Here is a 20,388-nt window from a genome sequence, read left to right as displayed (position 1 = left end):
CCTCTGTTCTCGACTCATTTAAGAAAATAGGAAGTTCACTCTGCTTTACCCAGCGCGACTACGCCTGTACAATGACTCTTCTTTTAAGGACTTTCTGACTCTCACCGACGCTGAAGAATTCCTCCGAGAATCCTCTGAGGCTGCTCAATTTTGCTCCAGGATGTATGATTGTGAATAATCACAGAGGACACATGCTGTTGTTCTCTCTCACGGTTTGCTAACTCTGTTTTCCATACACTACAGCTTTGAGATTTATTGTGCTCAAATAGTTGAAGTTATGGTATCTCTCAGACTGCTATTGGTCCCTCATTACACCACTAACTACAGGGGCCAGCGTTCGCTGGTTTGGTGTGATTCACATTGACTCACGGAATTAGGTCTGATGCCTAGCTGCCATTTCCTGTTAACAAGTATGGTTTTTGGCACCTGCTTTACCGCCATTTCTTAAAATACTACGGTGGTTTATCTATATCTCTGATTGTGCTGCAGTTACTCCACCATGATGTTACATATATCACCAGTGCCACATGCTCAATATTGGGTTGCGCTAGTTGTTTGTATGTTATCATAACAATGTTGAGTTCTTTTACAGTTTTCTTATATGTGCTCACATTACACAACGTTTGCTCCTTTAGGATGATGGGCGGATGGGCACTGGAGCCATTTGTTTTATTGTATTTTACGCTAAGCAATATGTTGTTGCTTAATGTTCAAGGAAGTCTTACCTTCCCTATACCATGTTTTCTAATGATTATTGTTTTTTCTTTTCTATCTTCACCTTTATATGTCCCCCTTTTTTCTCCTGTTTATCTTTAATGCTATTTTTCTTCCGTGCTCATTCGAGATACATCTCGCTGTCCAGTCTGTCTCAGGTGGTTCCAACTACAGTATGTACTATACTCATTGTGGATGTTATATATAAGGACACCCGTTTCTTATGTACTCTTTCTGACCTATTACCATGTCTGTTCAAATAGGCAGTTGGAATGTGGGGGGGTTTAACTCCCCCCCAAAAAGTAAATGTGTGTTGATGTACCTTCGTAAACTGCACCTGGACATAGTATGTTTACAATAAAGCCATCTTGTACTGAGCGAGGTGCTCAAGCTTAATATACCAGGGTGGAGAGTCCTTGCTTCCGCTTCTTATAATTCAAAGGCGAGAGACGTGGCAATTATAGCTAGATCCCTACTCCAAGTGTAATTCTCGAAAATAAAATTAGACCTAATGGGCAGGTATGTCTTCTGCCATCTGTTGTATGAAAGACAGAAATTTGTTTGTGTCTCTATATATGCTCCTAATGTATATTCTAAGACCTTAATGCTGAAAATTATTGCTTTAATGCTTCCTTACACCCATTTCCCTATTTTTATTTGTGGTGATATGAATTTGGTGTCCCTTGCACAGTTAGATAGACAGATTGTCTCAACGTCACCGCCTAAATAACCATCATTAGGCATCCCAGAACTTGCGAAAAAACTAAATTTATTAGACTCCTGACGCATGTTACACCCAATAGATAAAGAATTCTCCTGCCTATCGGCAGCGAAGGGTACTTTGTCTCGAATTGACTACATTTTGATATCTACTTCATTATTGCCAAAAATTGCTGCTGCAGAAATGGAGTCCATTACAATTTCTGACCATGCGGTAGTGTGAGAGAAACTCTTGTTAGCTCACTACAAAGGAAATTTTATTAGATGGCGTTGCCCTTCCCAGAGCCATCTGAACAGAAGTGTAGGCCGCTGGGCACAGCAATGCACTGGGGCCCCTACCCACCCATCAGCGGTAGGGGTGGGGGGTGCTATCAGCAGCAGCTTTGATGTCCCGCAGGGGGTTGGGGGGTTCTATCTTTCGCTCAGCATGTAGGACCTATAGAAATAATTTCTGCTAATTACTCCTTTACTTCACAAATGGGGTGGGAAGGAGAACACTAAACTGTAGAAGGGGACATTGTGCTGAATGATGGGGCCCTGGTACATGACTTCCAGGGTGGTAGGGGGTGTTTAATACACAGGGGAGGGGAGGACAGTAGAGTGGTCTTAATATTCATCATTTTCCGGGGGTCAGGGCAGCTTGCTTTACTGCAGATATCTCCAGTTCCTGGAAATAGATTTCTTATGGGTTAAAAAAAAACTAGAGTCCCACCTTTCAGGCAGTACGTGGGACTTGGGGATCAGACTTCAGTAGCCAGAGCAATCCACCAACAAAAATATAAAACTGCATATTAGGCGTGTGGAACTGTAGCAGGGACCAGCTGCTTGAAGGATGATATCTCTTGTTTTTGGGCATAGTAGAGACAAGCTGCCAGTGTCCACTGAAAGAGGAGAGTGCCAGCTTTTGGAGTATACCCTCAGAAAAACTCTATGTTAGACAGAACCCGAGATATCTGGCTGGGAAGAGTAATTAACAGGCTTGGATGGGGACCACTGCTTTGAAGTCGGATATCTCCGGTTTCCCAGAGCTGATTTTCAAAAATCTGGTACCCCTCAGCTATCAGCATATGGTCATTTTTCTCCTGTGGCCATTTTGCAAGAGCCCATTGAACCCATACGAACAGACAGCCCTGGCCCTTCCTCTCTGGCACATTCCAACACTCTGAAGGGTGTAGTTATTCAGGCTTGGGAGGACTTTGAAAAGGAAAACACTAAAATACATAACCCGTTACTTTTTTGGCAAGCATTTAAAGCAGCTATTAGAGGTGTTATCATTTCCCACCCTACTGCGGACAGGAAGAAAGACATATTGGCCTACACTTTAGCACAAACATTACTTACTCTAATTTTCAATCATACAAAATCAATCCCACAACGATCACCCGAGACGCCTACTTACAAGCAAGGAAGCAATTCAAGGGGATTTTTCTTAAAATGGAAGCCTGTTATACTTTTATCAGAAACTTTAAGTCCCACAAATTCGCGAATAAATCAAATAAATCTAATTTACTCAAAGGTCACTGTACTCCTTCTATTATTTACCCCTTAAAGTGCAGGGATGGTTCCTTGACCAGCTCCAACTCTCAAATAGCCGAGTTGTTACATGAGTTCTATAACAACCTATATTCTGCCGACAGAGGCCTACTCCCGGAGATGCTCAATTCTGGAATAACTTACCTCTACCAGAATTATCGCAGACTATGTGTGATTCTTTAATTAGGGTGGTCACAGTGGATGAAGTCTCCTCCACCATCACCCAGCTTAAAATTGGTAAGGCCCAGATGGCTTTACATCGGATTTCTATAGATTTATGGCTCCAAGGATCATATCTATTTTAGTTCTAATCTCTAACTCCATTTTAGAGTCTGGTCAAATTCCTCTATACTGCTACTATAAGGGTGCTCCTTAAACCGGGTTAGGGATTACTCAGATCCAGGATCTTACAGGCCAATATCACTCCTAAATATAGAATACAAACTTTTGACTAAGATATTAGTTAACCGACTGAAGTTGGTCTTGCCTTCCCTCATTCATGGAGACCAGACGGGCTTTGTTCGGGTCAGAAATCCTGCAGTTAACATCCAGAGAAGAAATTCGATATGGTGCACTGGGATCATCTCTATGAAGTTCTATCCCATTTCTCTTTCCCACAGAAATTTATCTTTTTCCTGAAAACTCTTTATACAAATCCATCTTCTCAGATAGTTTGCAACGGGCTCCTCTCGGACCCCTTCCCGATATTAAGAGGAACGGGGAAGGGCTGCCATCTTTCCCCATTACTGTTCATACTAGTGCTTGAACCCTTGGCAATAGCTATAAGACAGTTTCCAATGGTCCAAGGCATTATGGTTGGTCAACGTGATTTGAGAGTATCATTATTTGTCAGTGAAATGCTCCTATTCCTTTCCAACCCAGAACACTCAATTCCAGCGGCCTTGGATATAATTTCTAAGTTTGGTGCCATCTCCGGATACAAAATAAATATTAATAAATCAGAATTACTTATTCTGAAAGGTAATCTACCGGTGTTACCATGTGCAAACAATCTGAGAGACATTAAAATTATGCCCTCCCATATTAAGTACCTTGGTATCAATATACCAAGCAAATTGAGCCACCTTTATAAGTTAAATTATGGTCCAGCCATAGACAAAATAGAACAATCAATGGAAGGTTGGCCTGACTTACCATTGTCCCTCTTGGAAAGGCTTGAAGTATTCAAAGCTGTCATCTTACCTAAACTAACTTACCTTATGTAATTACTATTAAACTAACAATAAAGGATATTAGACGTATCACCACTGCTTGTTCTAAATTTCTGTGTAAGTCTAAGAAACCTCAAATTGCTTCCTGGAACTTATGAGGCTGCAAATCTGAAGAAGGCTTGAGCCTTTCAGATTTGACCCATTATTCCAGGTCACTTCTCTTTAGATTTGCCCTTGACTGGATAATGGAGCATTGTACATATACAGATGTTGAACTGGATTGCGACTTTTTCTCTCCTTATTCTCCAGCAGCTCTACTATAAACCCCCAGACAACTACTTCATAAACATGTTTCTACCAATTTATTTTTTTTAGAGATATTTATGGGGCATGGGTTGCAGTGAATGCTACCTTACACAGGCACACCCTCAGGAGAGATTGGCTACCGATTTGAGGAAACCCCGCCTTTAAACCAGGGATTGAAAACTCTGCTTGCCAAAAGCTCATCACAAAAGGCCATAGAGTTATATCTCAGGTATTTGACCTGGGGGGTAAGATAAAGTCATTTCAAAATTTGCGACTGGAATTTAACCTTCCAAGTAACTGTTTATTTGCTGTCATGCAGGTTACCCATTACGCTCTTTCCCTGCCCACCACATCAGAAATAGATACTTCTCAAGACCCACTACAACCAATATTCCTTAGCTATATCAATATTAAATTCAAACCTAGACTACTATATTATAAACTACTGAAATCATTCTCTTTGAAAATTAAAGAACAAACACACACGACCTTGAAAACTGAAATACCGTCATTGACACATGCAGGTGATTTATTCAAACACTATGATAACACTCTTCGTACTGTACGTGCCTCTGTTTTACAAGAAGTACATATTAAAACAGTGCATAGGGCCTATTTGTCACAAGGTCAGAGGAGGCATTTTGTTGAGGGAGAATCCAGTCGATGTCCGAAATGTGGCGCATCTTCAGCATCTCTGTTCTACAATCTCTGGTCCTGTGGACATAATAAAAAATACTGGCGTAAGATTGTAAATTATCTGAACAATACCTTCCTCTTGAATATTTCTTTAGACCCAGTTCCATTGTTTTTTGCCAACTTCTACACTTGGAATTTGTCTCCCTCCACAAAACTGCTCGTTCCTTTCTTGATCATATTTGTGACAGTCGCTAAAAAGGTAATACGGAATTAATGGATTGTTAAACACAGCCCGTCTCTGGGAGAAGTTGATGATCTTCTAATGCGATATATGTATTTCGAGAGATATGAATTGGTCTCAGACTCTTGTAGTGGTTAGTCTACTTTAATTAGGAAATGGGGAGCCTGTATATCATCAAAGCCAACAGAAATACAAAACCAAATCTATGCGGTGTTGGACACCCCTAGACAGTCTACTGAATAATTTACCTGTCCTCCTGTGATCTAGTATATGCCTACGCTGATAGTCACCTCCAATTCTTTTTCTACCTGCCCTCACTTATGTCCACCTCTACTGTTCACTACCTACTTATGTATACCATTCCAGGTGCTTCGAAGACCTTCCTCCAACTCTAGCTAGGTCTAAATTTTTATTTTAGGTATATAAAATTGCCTGCTCTTGATTTACTCAGTGGGTCTCCTACAATTGTCTGATAAGCGATACCACATTGAGTCATACCCCCTTTTTTTTTAAAGTGAAAGGTGTCTACAAGTTCTGGATTATGCTGAAAAATATTGAAGATGTGCATAGATCTTGTCTTTCCTTATTTTCTTTTTGAATGTTTTTTCTTACCCCTCTCCTCCTCCCTTTCTATTTCCCCCCTTTCTACCTCCCCTCCTTCTCAATCTTTTATACGGTTTTTATTGTTTATAGTAATTCAATTGCAGGTGCAGAATTTTCTCCTTCAACAAATGTCAGGTGATACCCTGGATGTCTCCTATTTTTATGCTGTGTTTATATTATGTAACAGTGACGTCTAATATTCTTGATGATGTATCTGCTTCTGTAATGTCTTTGCTATGTTTTCTCCCAGAAAAACCCAATAAATACATTTATAAAAAAAAATATAAAAAAAATAATGAATCTAACAGAATGCAGACCTACGGTTCAGAATAAAACGGAACCGGAAGTGACATGAATATAGTCATTGCCAGTAATAGGTAAAGAGGTACTTTATATGATGAAATGGGGAAGACTGGAGTCTAAAAAAAGAGTCAGACATGTGTAATAAAGTCCTTCTATTATTAAAAGAAGCTCCTAAGCTCTGGATCCAGATCAAAAACATTGACATTGGAGGACAGCTTATACGCGCCAGAGTCCTGGCGGAAGTGACATCATCAGCCTTTAAAATGGGAGCAAATTGTATTTCCTGTGCATTCTATTTGGAATTTGACTGAAATTTCCATATTTGCATTACTCGCAAGAATACACTTTGCCTCTTTGGAATTTTGGCTCATTATAGCCTTTTATATATTTTTTTCCTCCAAATTAATTCCTCCATGAAAGAAGAAAAGGGTAAAATAATTTTTTGAAAGATTATTTAAACGGGTATGGGACTCCAGGTCGACAACAAAAAGGTTGACACACCTTAGGTTGATGCCAATTGGTCGACATGGACCAAATGTCGATGTGGACAAAAGGTCGACAGGAACAAGGTCGACATGGAAAAGGTCAACATGAGTTTTTAACGTTTTTTTGGTGTCGTATTCTTCGTAGAGTGACCGGGAACCCCAATTAGTGCACCGCGTCCCCTCGCATGGCTCGCTTCGCTCTCCATGCTTCGGGCATGGTGCCTTCGCTCTGCTACCGCTTCGCTTGGCACATATTACCGTTCCAATCGTAGTCCACGGGGATCGTTAAGTATGAAAAGGTTCCAAAAAAGAAAAAAATCGTGAAAAACTCATGTCGACCCTTTTCCACGTCGACCTTGTTCATGTCGAAATTTTGTCCGTGTCGACCTAAGGTGTGTCAACCAATTGGCATCGACCTAAGGTGTGTCAACCTTTTTGTTGTCGACCTGGAGTCCGGATACCATTTAAACATGAAGGCATTTCACATTTAGAACTTGTAAGGCTGTTGTAGAGATGTAAAAGGAGAACAAAGGAAGGTGTTTCTGTCCCTTAGCATGGATTTTATATGCTGAAGTCCCGGAAATCTCTTAATATAAGTGGAGGAACATTGAGGGTGCACACATCATTTATCCATTTTCAAGTGCACCATCAATGTTCCTCCACTTAAAGTATGTTAAAAGATTTGTGGAACTTCAGCATATAAAATCCATGTGGAGGGACAGAAACAGAAAAACCTAGCCAAAGCTAAAATTAGAAACATCTAGAAATTACAGACCCTATCACCAAAGGGCCTAAATTAAGATTTTGAAATCAAATGGTTTCTGTGACATCATTATTTAATCCCTCCATTTAGTTCAGACTACCTTTAGTGAAACCCTTTCCATCTCTACACCAGCCCATTACAACAAGTTCTATATGTGAAATGCCTTCATGTTTAATTAATCCTTCTTAATTTTTCCTCCCTTTTCGTCTTTTATGGGGAAATGCATTTGGAGGAAAAAAGACAACAGGCTTAAATCAACCAACACTATAAAAAGGCAAAATGCGTATTTGGGAGTGATGCGAATATTTAAACACCAGTCAAGTTCCAAACAGAGAACATAGGAAATCCAATTTGCCCCCATTCTGAAGGCTGATGGCATCACTTCTGTTAGGACTTTGAAAACACTTACAAGCAGCACCAGTGTAAGGGGGCGCAGGTGTATCCTGAGGCTACCATTACTGCCATCCATCTGCAACGATATCATGAGAGAGGCCACTCAGAATGACCACAGGGGCATTCAGTAGAGAGAGTCCTCCAGCGTATGTGGGGTGGCTCTAAGCAGTAGCGTATCTTGCCATGGGCAAGCAGGACTTTTGCCCGGGGCATCACCTTCCGGAGGGCGTCGGCACCATCCGGACGGCACCGCACCATGGCAAGATCCGCTACTGCAGTGCTGTGCCCCCCGCTCTGTCCCGCTGCCGCTGCGTCCCGCTGTGAAGGGCGTCAGGGAACTAGACGCGTAGCGTCTAGTTTCCCTTCGTGGAGAGGACCATTGCTGTGCGGTGCGCGATGATGTCATCGCGCACCGCACAGCATTTCAGCGGCGCTTCTACTGTACAGGGGGCATAACTGACCATGCCTCCTGTATGAAGCCACACCCATACTACCCGCCCAGGGCGCAAAAAGGCAGAGAACCGGCCCTGGCTCTAAGGTATGATAAATAAGTCCTGTGATAGCTGAGAGTTCCCATTGATCAGACATACATGCACAGGGACCTGCCCAGCTGAGGAGAGGATGCTGGATCCCAGAGCAAAAGAAGTCAACAGGTCAGCGGCTGAGCAGTGCAGTGTTCCAGGTGGAGTGATGTAGTCACTCTGGCTAGCCCAGAGATGCAGCTCTTTTACGTCCCAAGAGGGCTGCAGTTAGGCCCCAAGTGCAGTGCCAGCACCCCACAGTACAGGAGGGAGCTGAGACTGAAGAAGAGGCTCGTCACAGTGTAGACAAATCAGCAGGGCATAAAGAAGGTGAGAGAGGCTACGGAGTCACATTCCCACTCACAGGGCTTAAAATGGTCCTGGAGAGGTAGTGTAACTCATTTCCCCTGCCACCTACCTCCCTCTCCAATTAGGTAGAGCCAGGGCCATTAGTAGAGTGTTCAGCAGCCCCTGCAAACTATAAATTTGTGCTCTATCTACCATACTTTACAAAGGAACAGTGCACGCCAAAGGTGTGCTCCACAAATATGGGGTGTGGTCTCACAAGGAAGGGGTGTGTCATAATATAGTACCCCCAAATTACACCACAGAGTAGCACAATCTTATTCACATTACACCACATGTAGTGCCCTTATTCATGTTAAGCCACACATTAATGCTCATAGTTGTAGTGCCCCTTGTACAAATAATGCCCACAGTAGTGGCACTTATACACATAATGTCCACTTAAGAGTAACTCCATAAGCCATAACATCCAGTGTAGCTGCAATGCTGCAGAGTATTTAATACCAGGCTACCAGCCCAAGCAGAGCACAGTAACAAGTTCTGATAAAACTCTGGCCTCAGCTTCTGTATGAATCCTCTCATGATGGTTCTTTATCATGTGACAGGAGAGACAGACATGTGATGGTACCGCCAACAGAGGAGAGTGACTATAAATATGTGGGGTAGACCAAGCGCTATGATTAGTGTTTATTGGTGTAACTTTAAAAAATGAGATAAGGTAAAAGTAAATGTACATGTAAATAAATGAGTTAACAATGTTTAAGCTCTTTTCAGAATCATTTTTATTTGGCAGCACAAAGCTGGTCCTGATATAACGTTGCGTTGTCTCTCCCTGTCTTACCCTATTCGTAGCTGATGTCCTCCTCCGTCACTGCATTTTGTGTATGTCCGTCCTGCAGCAGCGTGCTGTGTGAGCTGACGGCAAGAGTTCAATAGTGTGCTCCGTGCTCGGCTTAACTGATAGCGGCAGTGAGCGGGATGATGGTCAGCGGCGGTGAGCGTGATGACAGCTAACGGGTAATAGCAACTGGACCAGCGGCTGTGTTTATCCTCAACGTATTTCACATGTGACAGTGCTTGACTTTATTATTTACCCCATAAATGGAGGAATGCTGCTTGGATCTTATCTGAGTCTTCAATAGATGCAGCTGGATGACTTGTATACATTCTTAGTGTGAATGCCAATTGATTCCTCACAAATATTTAAAATGCCCGCTCTAATATATATTGTAAACGCCTGCACCTCTTATTGCCGTATCCCATGAATGTGCGCTATACATCGCAAAACACTGCATCCCATAAGAGAAAACAATACACCCACACATTATCGGAGTTCCAAAGCTCATTGATGTATATATTTGTTATTAAAAAGGATATGGAATCAATATATATTACAAAGTACAGTATACCTATAGTTACATGGTTACACTCACACAGTAAGCAGTTAATACATACAATTACATACAGTTACAGGCCAGCGATACAATTACCATTCCCTCCAATGCATCTTATATCTCCCTCTCTCTGTAAATAAATACAGGAACTGAACTGGCAGAAAGTCCATCATCCTCTGAGACCAAAAAGCAAGTGATCAATGTGTTATCTAGTTTCTGGGGGAGGGATTCACGATGAGTCACCAGTTCCTTTGTATATGGTAATCAGATTCAGCCTTGAAGACATCCAAAGGGCTGGCCTGAGTTTCCTGTCCACTGTCCTAATAAGAGTGATTTTTAGCTTTCATACATGTAATCATAATTATCCGCTGCAATGTCCCACAACTTCACAACAAGCATCAAGTGAATCTACACATCAATCTGGTTGCTTCAATAGTAAACATGACCGGTCTATCTGGTTTCGTTCGAATAATACACATTCATGACATTACTTCATTAGATAATTTTAAATCATCATGATGTCTGGCGCTTGATATTATTATAATTATGTACTGTATGAGATAAGTGTCGAATCCGTCTCTGTGGCATGTCCATGTTAATGCGTGTGTTACCATATATTGCTGTGCTCGCTGCGCGTATTTGCAAGTATAGCGACTTATATGTGTGTAGTTTGTATGTTCTCTTTATGTAATTTTTTTTTACTTCGACATTAGTGACCTCTATGTTAAAAAGTTAAATGATGGGTTGTGTATGGAACATACAGATGGATCCACGATCATAGAAGAGCCACTCTGTATGGAACATACAGAAGTAACTGCTGAGCTGCTTATTTATTTCAAATGGTGTGCATGCATGTCTAAGGTGTGAGCACTCCTTAGACGTGCACGCAGTCGTGCCTAATAATAATTTGCTGAGATGTAGCCAGGATGAGTGTGGCTACATCTGTAGACCTCTATCTCAAGGTGAAGTATTCACTGCAGCAACAGTAGAAGGTAAAGATGTGCACCGGACCATTTCTGTTGGTTTTGGCTTTAATTAGTCGGAGTGTTCTGGTTTTGGTTTTGCATAAATCGCCTCACTGGTTTTGGTTTTGGATCCAGATTTAAAAGAAAAATTTATAAAAACAGCTAAACTCATGTTAGCTTTGCAATCCAACCGAATCCAAAACCCTAAATTCGGATTCAACCGCAGGAAGATTCGAACCGGGACTCTGTTCAGTTCAAATCTTCTCCAGATATCCTGGACGGGTTTTGGTTGGGTTAAGATCCACAAAATTCAGGTGGGTTCAGATTAAGATGAACTCCATGCCTGAGAGGAGATGTATATTTCATGAGAAATACTGTAGCATACTACTGATGAAGTTGCATGTAAGCATTTAGCTATTCTTATTTTAATGTCAACAATTTCAATCCACCAAATGCAAGCTTATTCTATATTTTCAGTGGCTGTCACCATGGGAACAGGGCATTGATTGGTGGAGAGTGGTCTGCCTCTTAGCCAATCAGCGGGCTGGCCGACTGACTAACAGATATAACACACTCTTCTAACCAACGGCCTGTTCACTGTAGAAATCCAGCATCTGACCCTGCAGGCTGACTGATTAGCTAAGAGACAGCCAACCAGCAGCCTGTTCCAATGGCAATGACCACTGAAGTACAGAAACACGCATGGGTTCCATCACTGTCAGGAGAAGAGCTATATGTACAGTATACTGTATGCATAGAGCTCTTCTATCTCTGCAGGATCGTCATGTGTTGGTTTTTTTTTTCCAAGCCAAAGGATGCCTATTAGACAAAGGGAGCAACCTGAGACAGGGAGAAGGTGAGTATGTTGGAGTTGGGGACATTATTAATATTTATAGATATTTAAAGGGACAGTACAAGGATCTATCAGGTGATTTGTTTATCAAAAAATCTCTACACCGGACACGTGGACACCTTCTGAGGTTAGAGGAGAGAAAATTTCAAACCCAAAGAAGGAAAGGGTAAAGAAGAAAAGGGTACTTCACAGTAAGGGCAGTAAAGATGTGGAATTCTCTGTCAGAGAAAGTAGTAATGGTGGACTCAGTAAATATGTTTATAAATGGATTAGATAAATTCCTAGCTGAAAGAAATATCCAAGGATACAGCATTTAAAGGAACATTTTTTTAGAAAAGGCATGACTAATAGTTGTAATTTAGACTTAAAAATATAACTTCATCTGGTCCATTATAGTTAATATATAGTTATATACAGATTAGTGTAAGAATTATAATACAGGTTGAACTCGATGGACATTTTGTCTTTTTTCAACCTCATTAACTATGTTACTATGTATGTTACTATGTAGAGTGAGTGTGGGTGAATGTGTATTAAAGGACTTATACATTCGGTGTTTGTACAGTTTTTTTCACATTTCCTTTACAGTGGGACTATAGGTGCCTGTGGGCCCTTAATGCTGTGCATGCTGGAACTTGTGATTCTCTAAGTGCTGGAATGCGGGGCAGGCTTGCTGGAATCTATAGTACCACTGTAATGGACAGTACTATTTAAAAATCTAAATTTGACACCTAGCAACTTTGCACTTACTGCCCAGGGGTGCAGGGGATAGCCATGGGATGAGGTATACTTGAGAGGAAGGACCACTTTATTAGGGGGTCCCCAGTGCCTGAGTGACCCCTTGAAGTGTATCCCCCAGCTGTGGCATTGCCCCCTGCTACTTGAACCCGGTGCTGGTTCTTTAACTATGCGGGGCCCCTACAAAACTTTTTCCCATATTTTACGGACCAGGGCCAGCTCAAAGAGCATGGTGCTGGTTATAGTTTTTTTGGGGGATGGGGGTGCTATTTTTTCCACTCCTTTTTAACCGCTTATTTACATGTTACACAAATTATATTTACTAAAAGCTACTGCAGATAGATGGTTTATTATATTTAAAAATAGCTACGGCTGATAGGATCATTATATTTAATTATAGCTACAGCAGATAGATGATTTATCATATTTGAATATTGCTATGATAGTGAGATGGTTTATTAGATAGATAGATAGATAGATAGATAGATAGATAGATAGATAGATAGAAAGGAGAGGGGTCTTTGAACATGAACATGATATAATTTTTTTAGCATAATTTATTTATGATTTTTTTTTTTTTTTTTTTTTTTTTTTTTTTTTTAGGCCTCATAGTCCTTGCAGCCATCACTCCAGAGCCATCCCTGGATTCTGGTCATGAAACAAACTCCTCGGAATTGACTGATGTGTCACAGATGGTTACAGCTATGAAACAACATCACAACACTGCTTACTTCCTGGCCCACCACCTCAACAAGGAAAGTCTACTTTCACGGAAGGAACTCCCATTTAGAATTCAGACTTGTGCTGCTCAGGCTGTGATTACTTCTCCTTATTCACTGGGTCACATGGAAACTAGCCCTGTATTAAAACCTGCTTTTTTACAACAAAATTTAATAGGGGCAGGCTTGCAACAAGTGTCAACAGATGCCTCTTTAAACCCACTATTTCATTTAAATAATGGAATGTCCAGACTTAAATCTCCTGAAAAATCCAAGGCAGAACCTTGCTTTACTACTCCTGTAATTACCTCAAAGATCTCAACAAGCCCTCCAAAGAAGAGGTCTTGCCCAAATCTAGCTTCCACTGTAGAATCATCGGAAAATATCTTGTCATCTTCAACTGAAAAGTCTATTAGCAAAAGCACTAAAACACAGAGTGATAAAGATAGTGAAGAAGAGAAAATATCTCCAGATAGCCCATGTGATTGCCAGTTGTCACAAGGAGATTCATCTCCAGCCACTTTGGTTGAAAATAGGCATGATGGTGATAATGTTCTTAATTTATCTCCAACAGATGATGAGAGACTCCATGCCAAAGCTTGTTCTGCTAGGAGCATGGAAGAGCAGCGTGAAAGCCACAAAATTGAAGAAAATAAAGAGATAGATAAAACCTGTGTAGATTATTTAGATTCACCAAACCTTATCAAAAGAAACAAAGAATCAAATGAGAATAGTGAACAACCAGACAAAATGCCCTCTGTGCCCAACAGCCATGTGATTACTAGAAACAATGCAAAATTAACAATTAAATCAGACACAGATATAACTTCACAAGTTTCTGAAAAAGTGCCTACGCCAATTAAACTTGATGACTGTGATGCCCCTGCCAAACCAAGGGCAAGAGCTACCTTCAAGTTGCGGAAACTATTTTCTGCCACATTCCCCACACGGATGAGACGTGAAACTGATGAGCGTCAAGCACAGCTGCGCAAGGTTAAACAGTATGAGATGGAGTTTCTTGAAGAACTGCTGAAGCCACGGGGTAAATTAGGTGCTCAGCATCAAGAACTCCTTTGTCCATTGGTGCCTGGACGCTGTTCATGCCAGGTACGTAGTAGTCCTGTACAAAAAGTGCCCGGAATGTCCAGAGAACAAAGACGCAGCTGTGATTGCAAACGTATCACTAGAGGCATATGTGTCCAACCCAACCCTACTCTGGAGTCTGAGCAAAGAAACAGAACATTAGTGCACAACACAAGTCATATAGGAATTCGACTTGTACGTTCATCTAGTCTTGAGTCCCGGGACACAGAAAAGAGAACTTCATGTCTAACCACTTGTGCTGCACATGATAAAAGCACTCTTCAATACACAAAACTGCCACAAAAATACAATGTCAGTGAGGAAGAAAACAAAGACCTGCCCTACAACCCACCTCCAACTAAGTCACAGAAGAAAGAGAGTGAGGCCATTTTACAAAAAAACAAAACACAAGATATATCAGGAATCAAGGATGAGAGAAAAACTCCACTTATTCTCCCACGACAAGAAGATGTTTTTTCTGTTCAGACCAAATTGCCTGAAGAAGAAATAGTATTGGGAGAGAAGTGTTGCTCTTTTCGGCACTGCTTTAACTGTCGAAGATGTTCATCTGGTGATGACAACAGTGACAGAGATGAATTATCATACTCCATTCCTATGCAGATTCTTCCAGGAATGAGAATAAATCCAGAAGCGACACCTATATTAAGCCAGACCCTTCAAGTACTAGATGCCACTGTGTGTAGTGGACCTGAAGATAATCAAACACAAGAGATTGATCTTCGTACTGCTACTTTTGAAGGCAGCCTTGCCAAGGTGAATGCTTTACGTGGGCGTTCCTATTCTCTTCCTGATGGTTTCATATCTGTGCAACTTGACACCAATGAACTACTTACTGTGCTACGCCAATGTCTGGTCAGCACTGAGGCTGGAGAGCCCAAGCTAGCTGCAGTACATCTTAGTCAACGCAAACAGGAGCTGACATTGCACTTCAAGGAGTTCCGTGCATCCTGTAGAAGAATGGCTGGAGTAGATAAAAATCCAGAGCATATGCTGACTGCAGTAACTTGCAGCTTTAAGGTTCTCTGTGGCCTAATTGAGACTTTTGTAAAACTGGTGTTTGTGATCCGTTCAGAAAGTCAACGTCAGGAACTGCTATGCAAGGTTGAAGAAGTGGTGAGAAATTACACATTCTTGCTCAGAGCAGCAGAAGAATCCAGTGCTCGGACAAGTGGACAAAGTCGAACTGTAGTGGGACACTTAGCCAAGCAATCTGCCACAGTGGCAACAGCAGTTAGCACTTTCTCCCGCTCTATTAAAACGCTGATGAGCAAGTAATGTGTGAAGATATGATTACATTGTTAACTACAGTATGTTTTGAACTTTTGTGAGGGAACATAATAATATGAGCTCCCTTTTGGATAGTACAAGCCTTAACTTGGAAATTTGAATCTAATGAATATTTTGTAATAGATTCTAATGAGTATTGAGTTAGAGTCATTTTAACTGTACATAATAGATATTGGAGCAGAAACCGCTCACTAAAGTTCACTGGTTTATAGGATTTTATGTTAATATGCTATACCCAGCTGCCAGACATCTATTTAGCAAACAGAATTGTAATTGTACATAACTACAGTACCTGTCCCACTATTACATGCTTTAATCCTCAACAATCCTCTTCTAAAAGTTAGGGATTTATATACAGTACCTTAAGAAAATTCCACACTCGGAAGAAGAGAGGATGGGAGCTTGCATACATTTCCTTCTTCACTGCAACAGGATTTTACATCAGCATACAGTAGGTCAAAAATCAGTATGAAAGGAAATTAAGAAAGAAATGCTTCTAAATTTCTACACATTCAATATAATCCTATCATCACGTCTGAAGTTCAGTTGGAATATAAACCAACATTTATTGTTAGTCTTTATCTACCTTATATTTTTCAGTGTGTAGTATGTCAATTGTATCTGAGCTGCTGGAATATGCCTTTCACACAGAGCATGACACAATTGATTGGTATGGCACCATAATGGAATTGGTTTGCCATCGAACTCCATTTATCTTGACTTCCTAAGTTAACAGTTTACTATTATGACAAACTATATATCTTTTGCAATCAAAAACTGCAAAATACATGGGCATGCAATAGAATTAATTCTGTACAATTAAACCTACCTAATTGCCTAGCACTTAAATGTTTTTTGTAATGCTCTCCTAAGAAATCACTGTAAACAATTTATTTGGCTCAAACTGTATGGAAATCAGTATGATGGAGACTGGAGAGAGTCAATTACATTTCCTGTTTACTATCTCTTTTCACTCACTCCATTTTTTTAAGTTAAATGATTTTTTTATGTTAGGATTAGACCGTGTAACTGTTGAATTTCACTTTGTCTTAAACAAAAATCATGATAGAAAGGGATCAATGGGGTTGTACTTGTTACAAGTTTAACCATGGTACATTTGAATGCAGAGCTGGTGCTGCGTTCCAGTGACATGCGGTCATTGTAGATAGGGGAGGCAGAGCCTCTCCTGCCATATTCCAGAATACTACAGAGATTTGACTGTAATAATAATTAGTATACAATGATACCATTTACAACATAGAAATATCATATTTGTATTATTATAATAATTTTTATAAATAAAACTTACCAACAAATCATATATGGGATGCAATCAGGATACTGGTGGTCGGGTATGGTTAGGGTTAGGCTGCGGGGAGTGGGGGTTAGGCACCACCAGCAAGGGTTAAGCTGACCATACATTAGTACGACCATCATTCAATCCGATTCCTCATAACATTTTCCTTCAATCCCCCCAGGAGCCCCTGGCACATGATTTGGAGTTTTATGTGCATACGATGAAGCATATAACTCTTATCAATCGATTGTGTACATCACATAAAGCACGTGATCACCTGGAAGGAAATGGCACTCAAAAATGATGCTGATCATATATGATGCATTGTATGTGCATAAAACAGTACGTTGTGCATCCGATTACGACGGATAATATGGGCTGCACATATGATCTGAGGATGCGACATTCAACCCACCGGGGCTGCGCATCGCATCGTAATTGTATCTAAAACACGTACTATGTGCACACAATGCATCATACGATGCATCTAGATCCTACATTCGTACGCAATATCGTACTAGTGTATTGTCAGCATTAGGGTTAGGTTGCGGGGGATGGGAGTTAGGGTAAGGCAAGGGAGGGTTAGGGGAGTACTGGCGGAGGGTAAGTCTCCATCGGGATGCAGTGGACGGTCTACACCAGTAAAGCATATCACACCTATGTGTGTGTGTGTGTGTGTGTGTGTGTGTGTGTGTGTGTGTGTGTGCGTGTGTGTGTGTGTGTGTGCGTGTGTGTAAATATGGCTCGGATGCTAACCAGTGCCTCACCAGGCTTTGCCCTTACTGGTTCTCAGGCACATTAATTTATTTATTTATTTCACATTATTTATATAGCTCACACATATTCTGCAGCACTTTACAGAGAATATTTGGCTATTTACATCAGTCTCTGCCCCTGTGGAGCTTACAATCTATATTTATTACCACATGTACATGCACACACATTCATGCTAGGATTAATGTTGTAGGGAGACAATCAACCTACCAGTATATTTTTGGATTGTGTGAGGAACCAGAGTATCCAGAGGAAACCCACGCAAGCACAGGGAGAATATACAAACTCCCATGGTGGAAATCGAACCCAGGATTTAAGTGCTGTGAGGCAGTAATGCTAACCATTACATCATCCGTGCTGCCCACATTATCAAAAATCACGTCTCATATTACAGTGCTTGCTTCAAATCGGGTGGTCTTCAGTATGCCGGCGGTCGCGCTCCCGGCGACCAGCATACCGGCGCCGGGAGCCCGACAGCTGGCATACCGACAGCCAGCATACCGACACTTATTCTCCCTCGTGGGGGTCCACGACCCCCCTGGAGAGAGAATAAAATAGTGTGGCGCGCGTAGCGCGCCACCATGCCCGTAGCGTGGTGAGCGCAGCGAGCCCGCGAGGGGCTCATTTGCGCTCGCCACACTGTCTGTAAGCTGGCGGTCGGGCTCCCAGCGCCGGTATGCTGGTCGCCGGGAGCCCGACCGCCGGCATATCGTAGTGAACCCTTCTAATCTACTGCTCTGCTCTCTCTGAGTGCAGGACTTGTAAGGTGGAACAGCACATGTGCTAGAAACTAGGGATGTGCGCTTTTCTTGGGTTTTGGGTTTTGGATCTGTATCGCCTTTGTATTTTGGATCAGGATTGGTTTTGCCAAAATTGCCCTTGCGGGTTTTGGATCTGTTTTTTTTTTTAAAGATCATAAAAACAACTAAAATCACACAATTTGGGCCTGATTTTGTTCCTACAGTATTATTAACCACAGTAACATTAATTTCCACTCATTTCCAGTGAATTTTGACCACATCACAATATTGTTTTCATCCAGAGTCGGATCTTACAGGTTTGAATTCCAAATAAGGGAGCCCCATCTGGGACTCGGTGCGATTGCACTCCCTTTGCCACGATGTCTGCAATGAAGTGGAAATATATTGAATACAAAAATTAGTTGTGTATATTGGTAAAAAAAAACATTTACATGGTTCTAAATACTTTGCGTAAAGCTGGATGAAGCGGAACCTTCTCCAGGTTGAACATAACTTTCAGGAACTGATCTAACATTGACGCTGGAAATAATCTGTACAGATGATTACATCATCTAAATATATAAATTGTAAAACTATATTTTTCATTGTTTGTACTGTGGTCAAAATTGCCTGGAAATTCCTGGAAATTAATGTTATTGAGGTTAATATTACTCAAGGAACAAAACAAAAAAAGACCAAATTATGTGATTTTAGCTGTCTTTGTAAATTTTGAAGAAAAAAAAAATGAAACAAAAATCAGCAAAATTGGTCTGACACAGATCTTTATCAATAACTAGATCAGGGTCCCAAGGAGGTAGAGTATGTATGTAGTGGAAGGAAGGATTGATTAGTAATTTAATTCAATTTGTTTGATTTTAAAAAATTAACTTAATCATTGGGGGCATAGGTGATGGTCTTTGCACAGATAATAATTTTTATTGCTTGCAGTATATCATTGCACTAATCTGACTTTTACTAATCCGACTTTTATTTTATTTTTATTTTACATGCTCTGAATTAAGACGTCTCTGCCTCTCCTCTCAATTGTTTGTCCTCCATCTCTATCAAGTATCAACAAACATGAACCAAGTGGGGTACGGCACACATTACAATTAGTACAAAAAATGTAACACCTACAGTGTCACACAATATGTGTAATTATTGAATGCTAAGATAATATAGATAATTATAAAGATAATTATAGATAATAATTGAATGCTACAGTTTAATTTCACCAACAGTGTCGCACAATACATTTATGAGTATGAAATAAAATATATTACTCTAATACCACCTTCACCCACAGCGTCACAGAATATGTGTATGGATCAGAAATAATAATTGAACACTGCGGTTGACCTTAACCAACAGCGTTGCACAATATGTTTATGAGTAGGAAATAAAATATATTACTGTGGTACAGGGACGGACTTGGGACTGAAAACGGCCTTGGCATGTGCATGCATGCACACTCCTTGCCAGGGATACAGGCACTGTGTACAAGCATTTGCCAGAAGTGCCAGATAGGCAGTCCGGCCCTGCTGTGGTACCACCTTTACCCACAGCATCACACAATATGTGTATGCATCAGAAATAATAATAGAGCAATGCGGCTGACCTTCACCAAAAGAGTCGCACAATACATGTATGAGTAGGAAATAAAATATATTACTGTGGTACCACCTTCACCCACAGCGTTATACAATACGTGTATGCATCAGAAATAATAATTGAACACTGCGGTTGACCTTCACCAACAGCATTGCACAATACGTGTATGAGTAGGAAATAATAATATACTGCAGTCTGACTGGCAGTGTC

The 20,388-nt window shown here is 40.9% G+C and overlaps 1 protein-coding gene across 7 annotated transcripts in view; it reads left to right on the top strand.

Moving 5' to 3' along the window:
* FRMPD3 (FERM and PDZ domain containing 3) overlaps window positions 1-17,592 on the top strand; it is a 1,010,703-nt gene extending 993,111 nt beyond the window's left edge. For all 7 annotated transcript variants that reach the window (XM_063936980.1, XM_063936981.1, XM_063936979.1 and 4 more), the window contains one exon: window positions 13,250-17,592. In XM_063936980.1, coding sequence (XP_063793050.1) covers window positions 13,250-15,744 — 2,495 coding nt within the window. In that variant the 3' untranslated portion in view covers window positions 15,745-17,592. The remainder of the gene's footprint in view (window positions 1-13,249) is intronic.
* The last annotated feature ends 2,796 nt before the right edge of the window (window positions 17,593-20,388 follow it).

Source organism: Pseudophryne corroboree, chromosome 8, assembly GCF_028390025.1.
Source record: "Pseudophryne corroboree isolate aPseCor3 chromosome 8, aPseCor3.hap2, whole genome shotgun sequence".
Taxonomy (NCBI): domain Eukaryota; kingdom Metazoa; phylum Chordata; class Amphibia; order Anura; family Myobatrachidae; genus Pseudophryne; species Pseudophryne corroboree.
The sequence above is the reverse complement of the archived record's forward strand: the minus strand, read 5'-3'. Positions and strand labels throughout refer to the sequence as shown.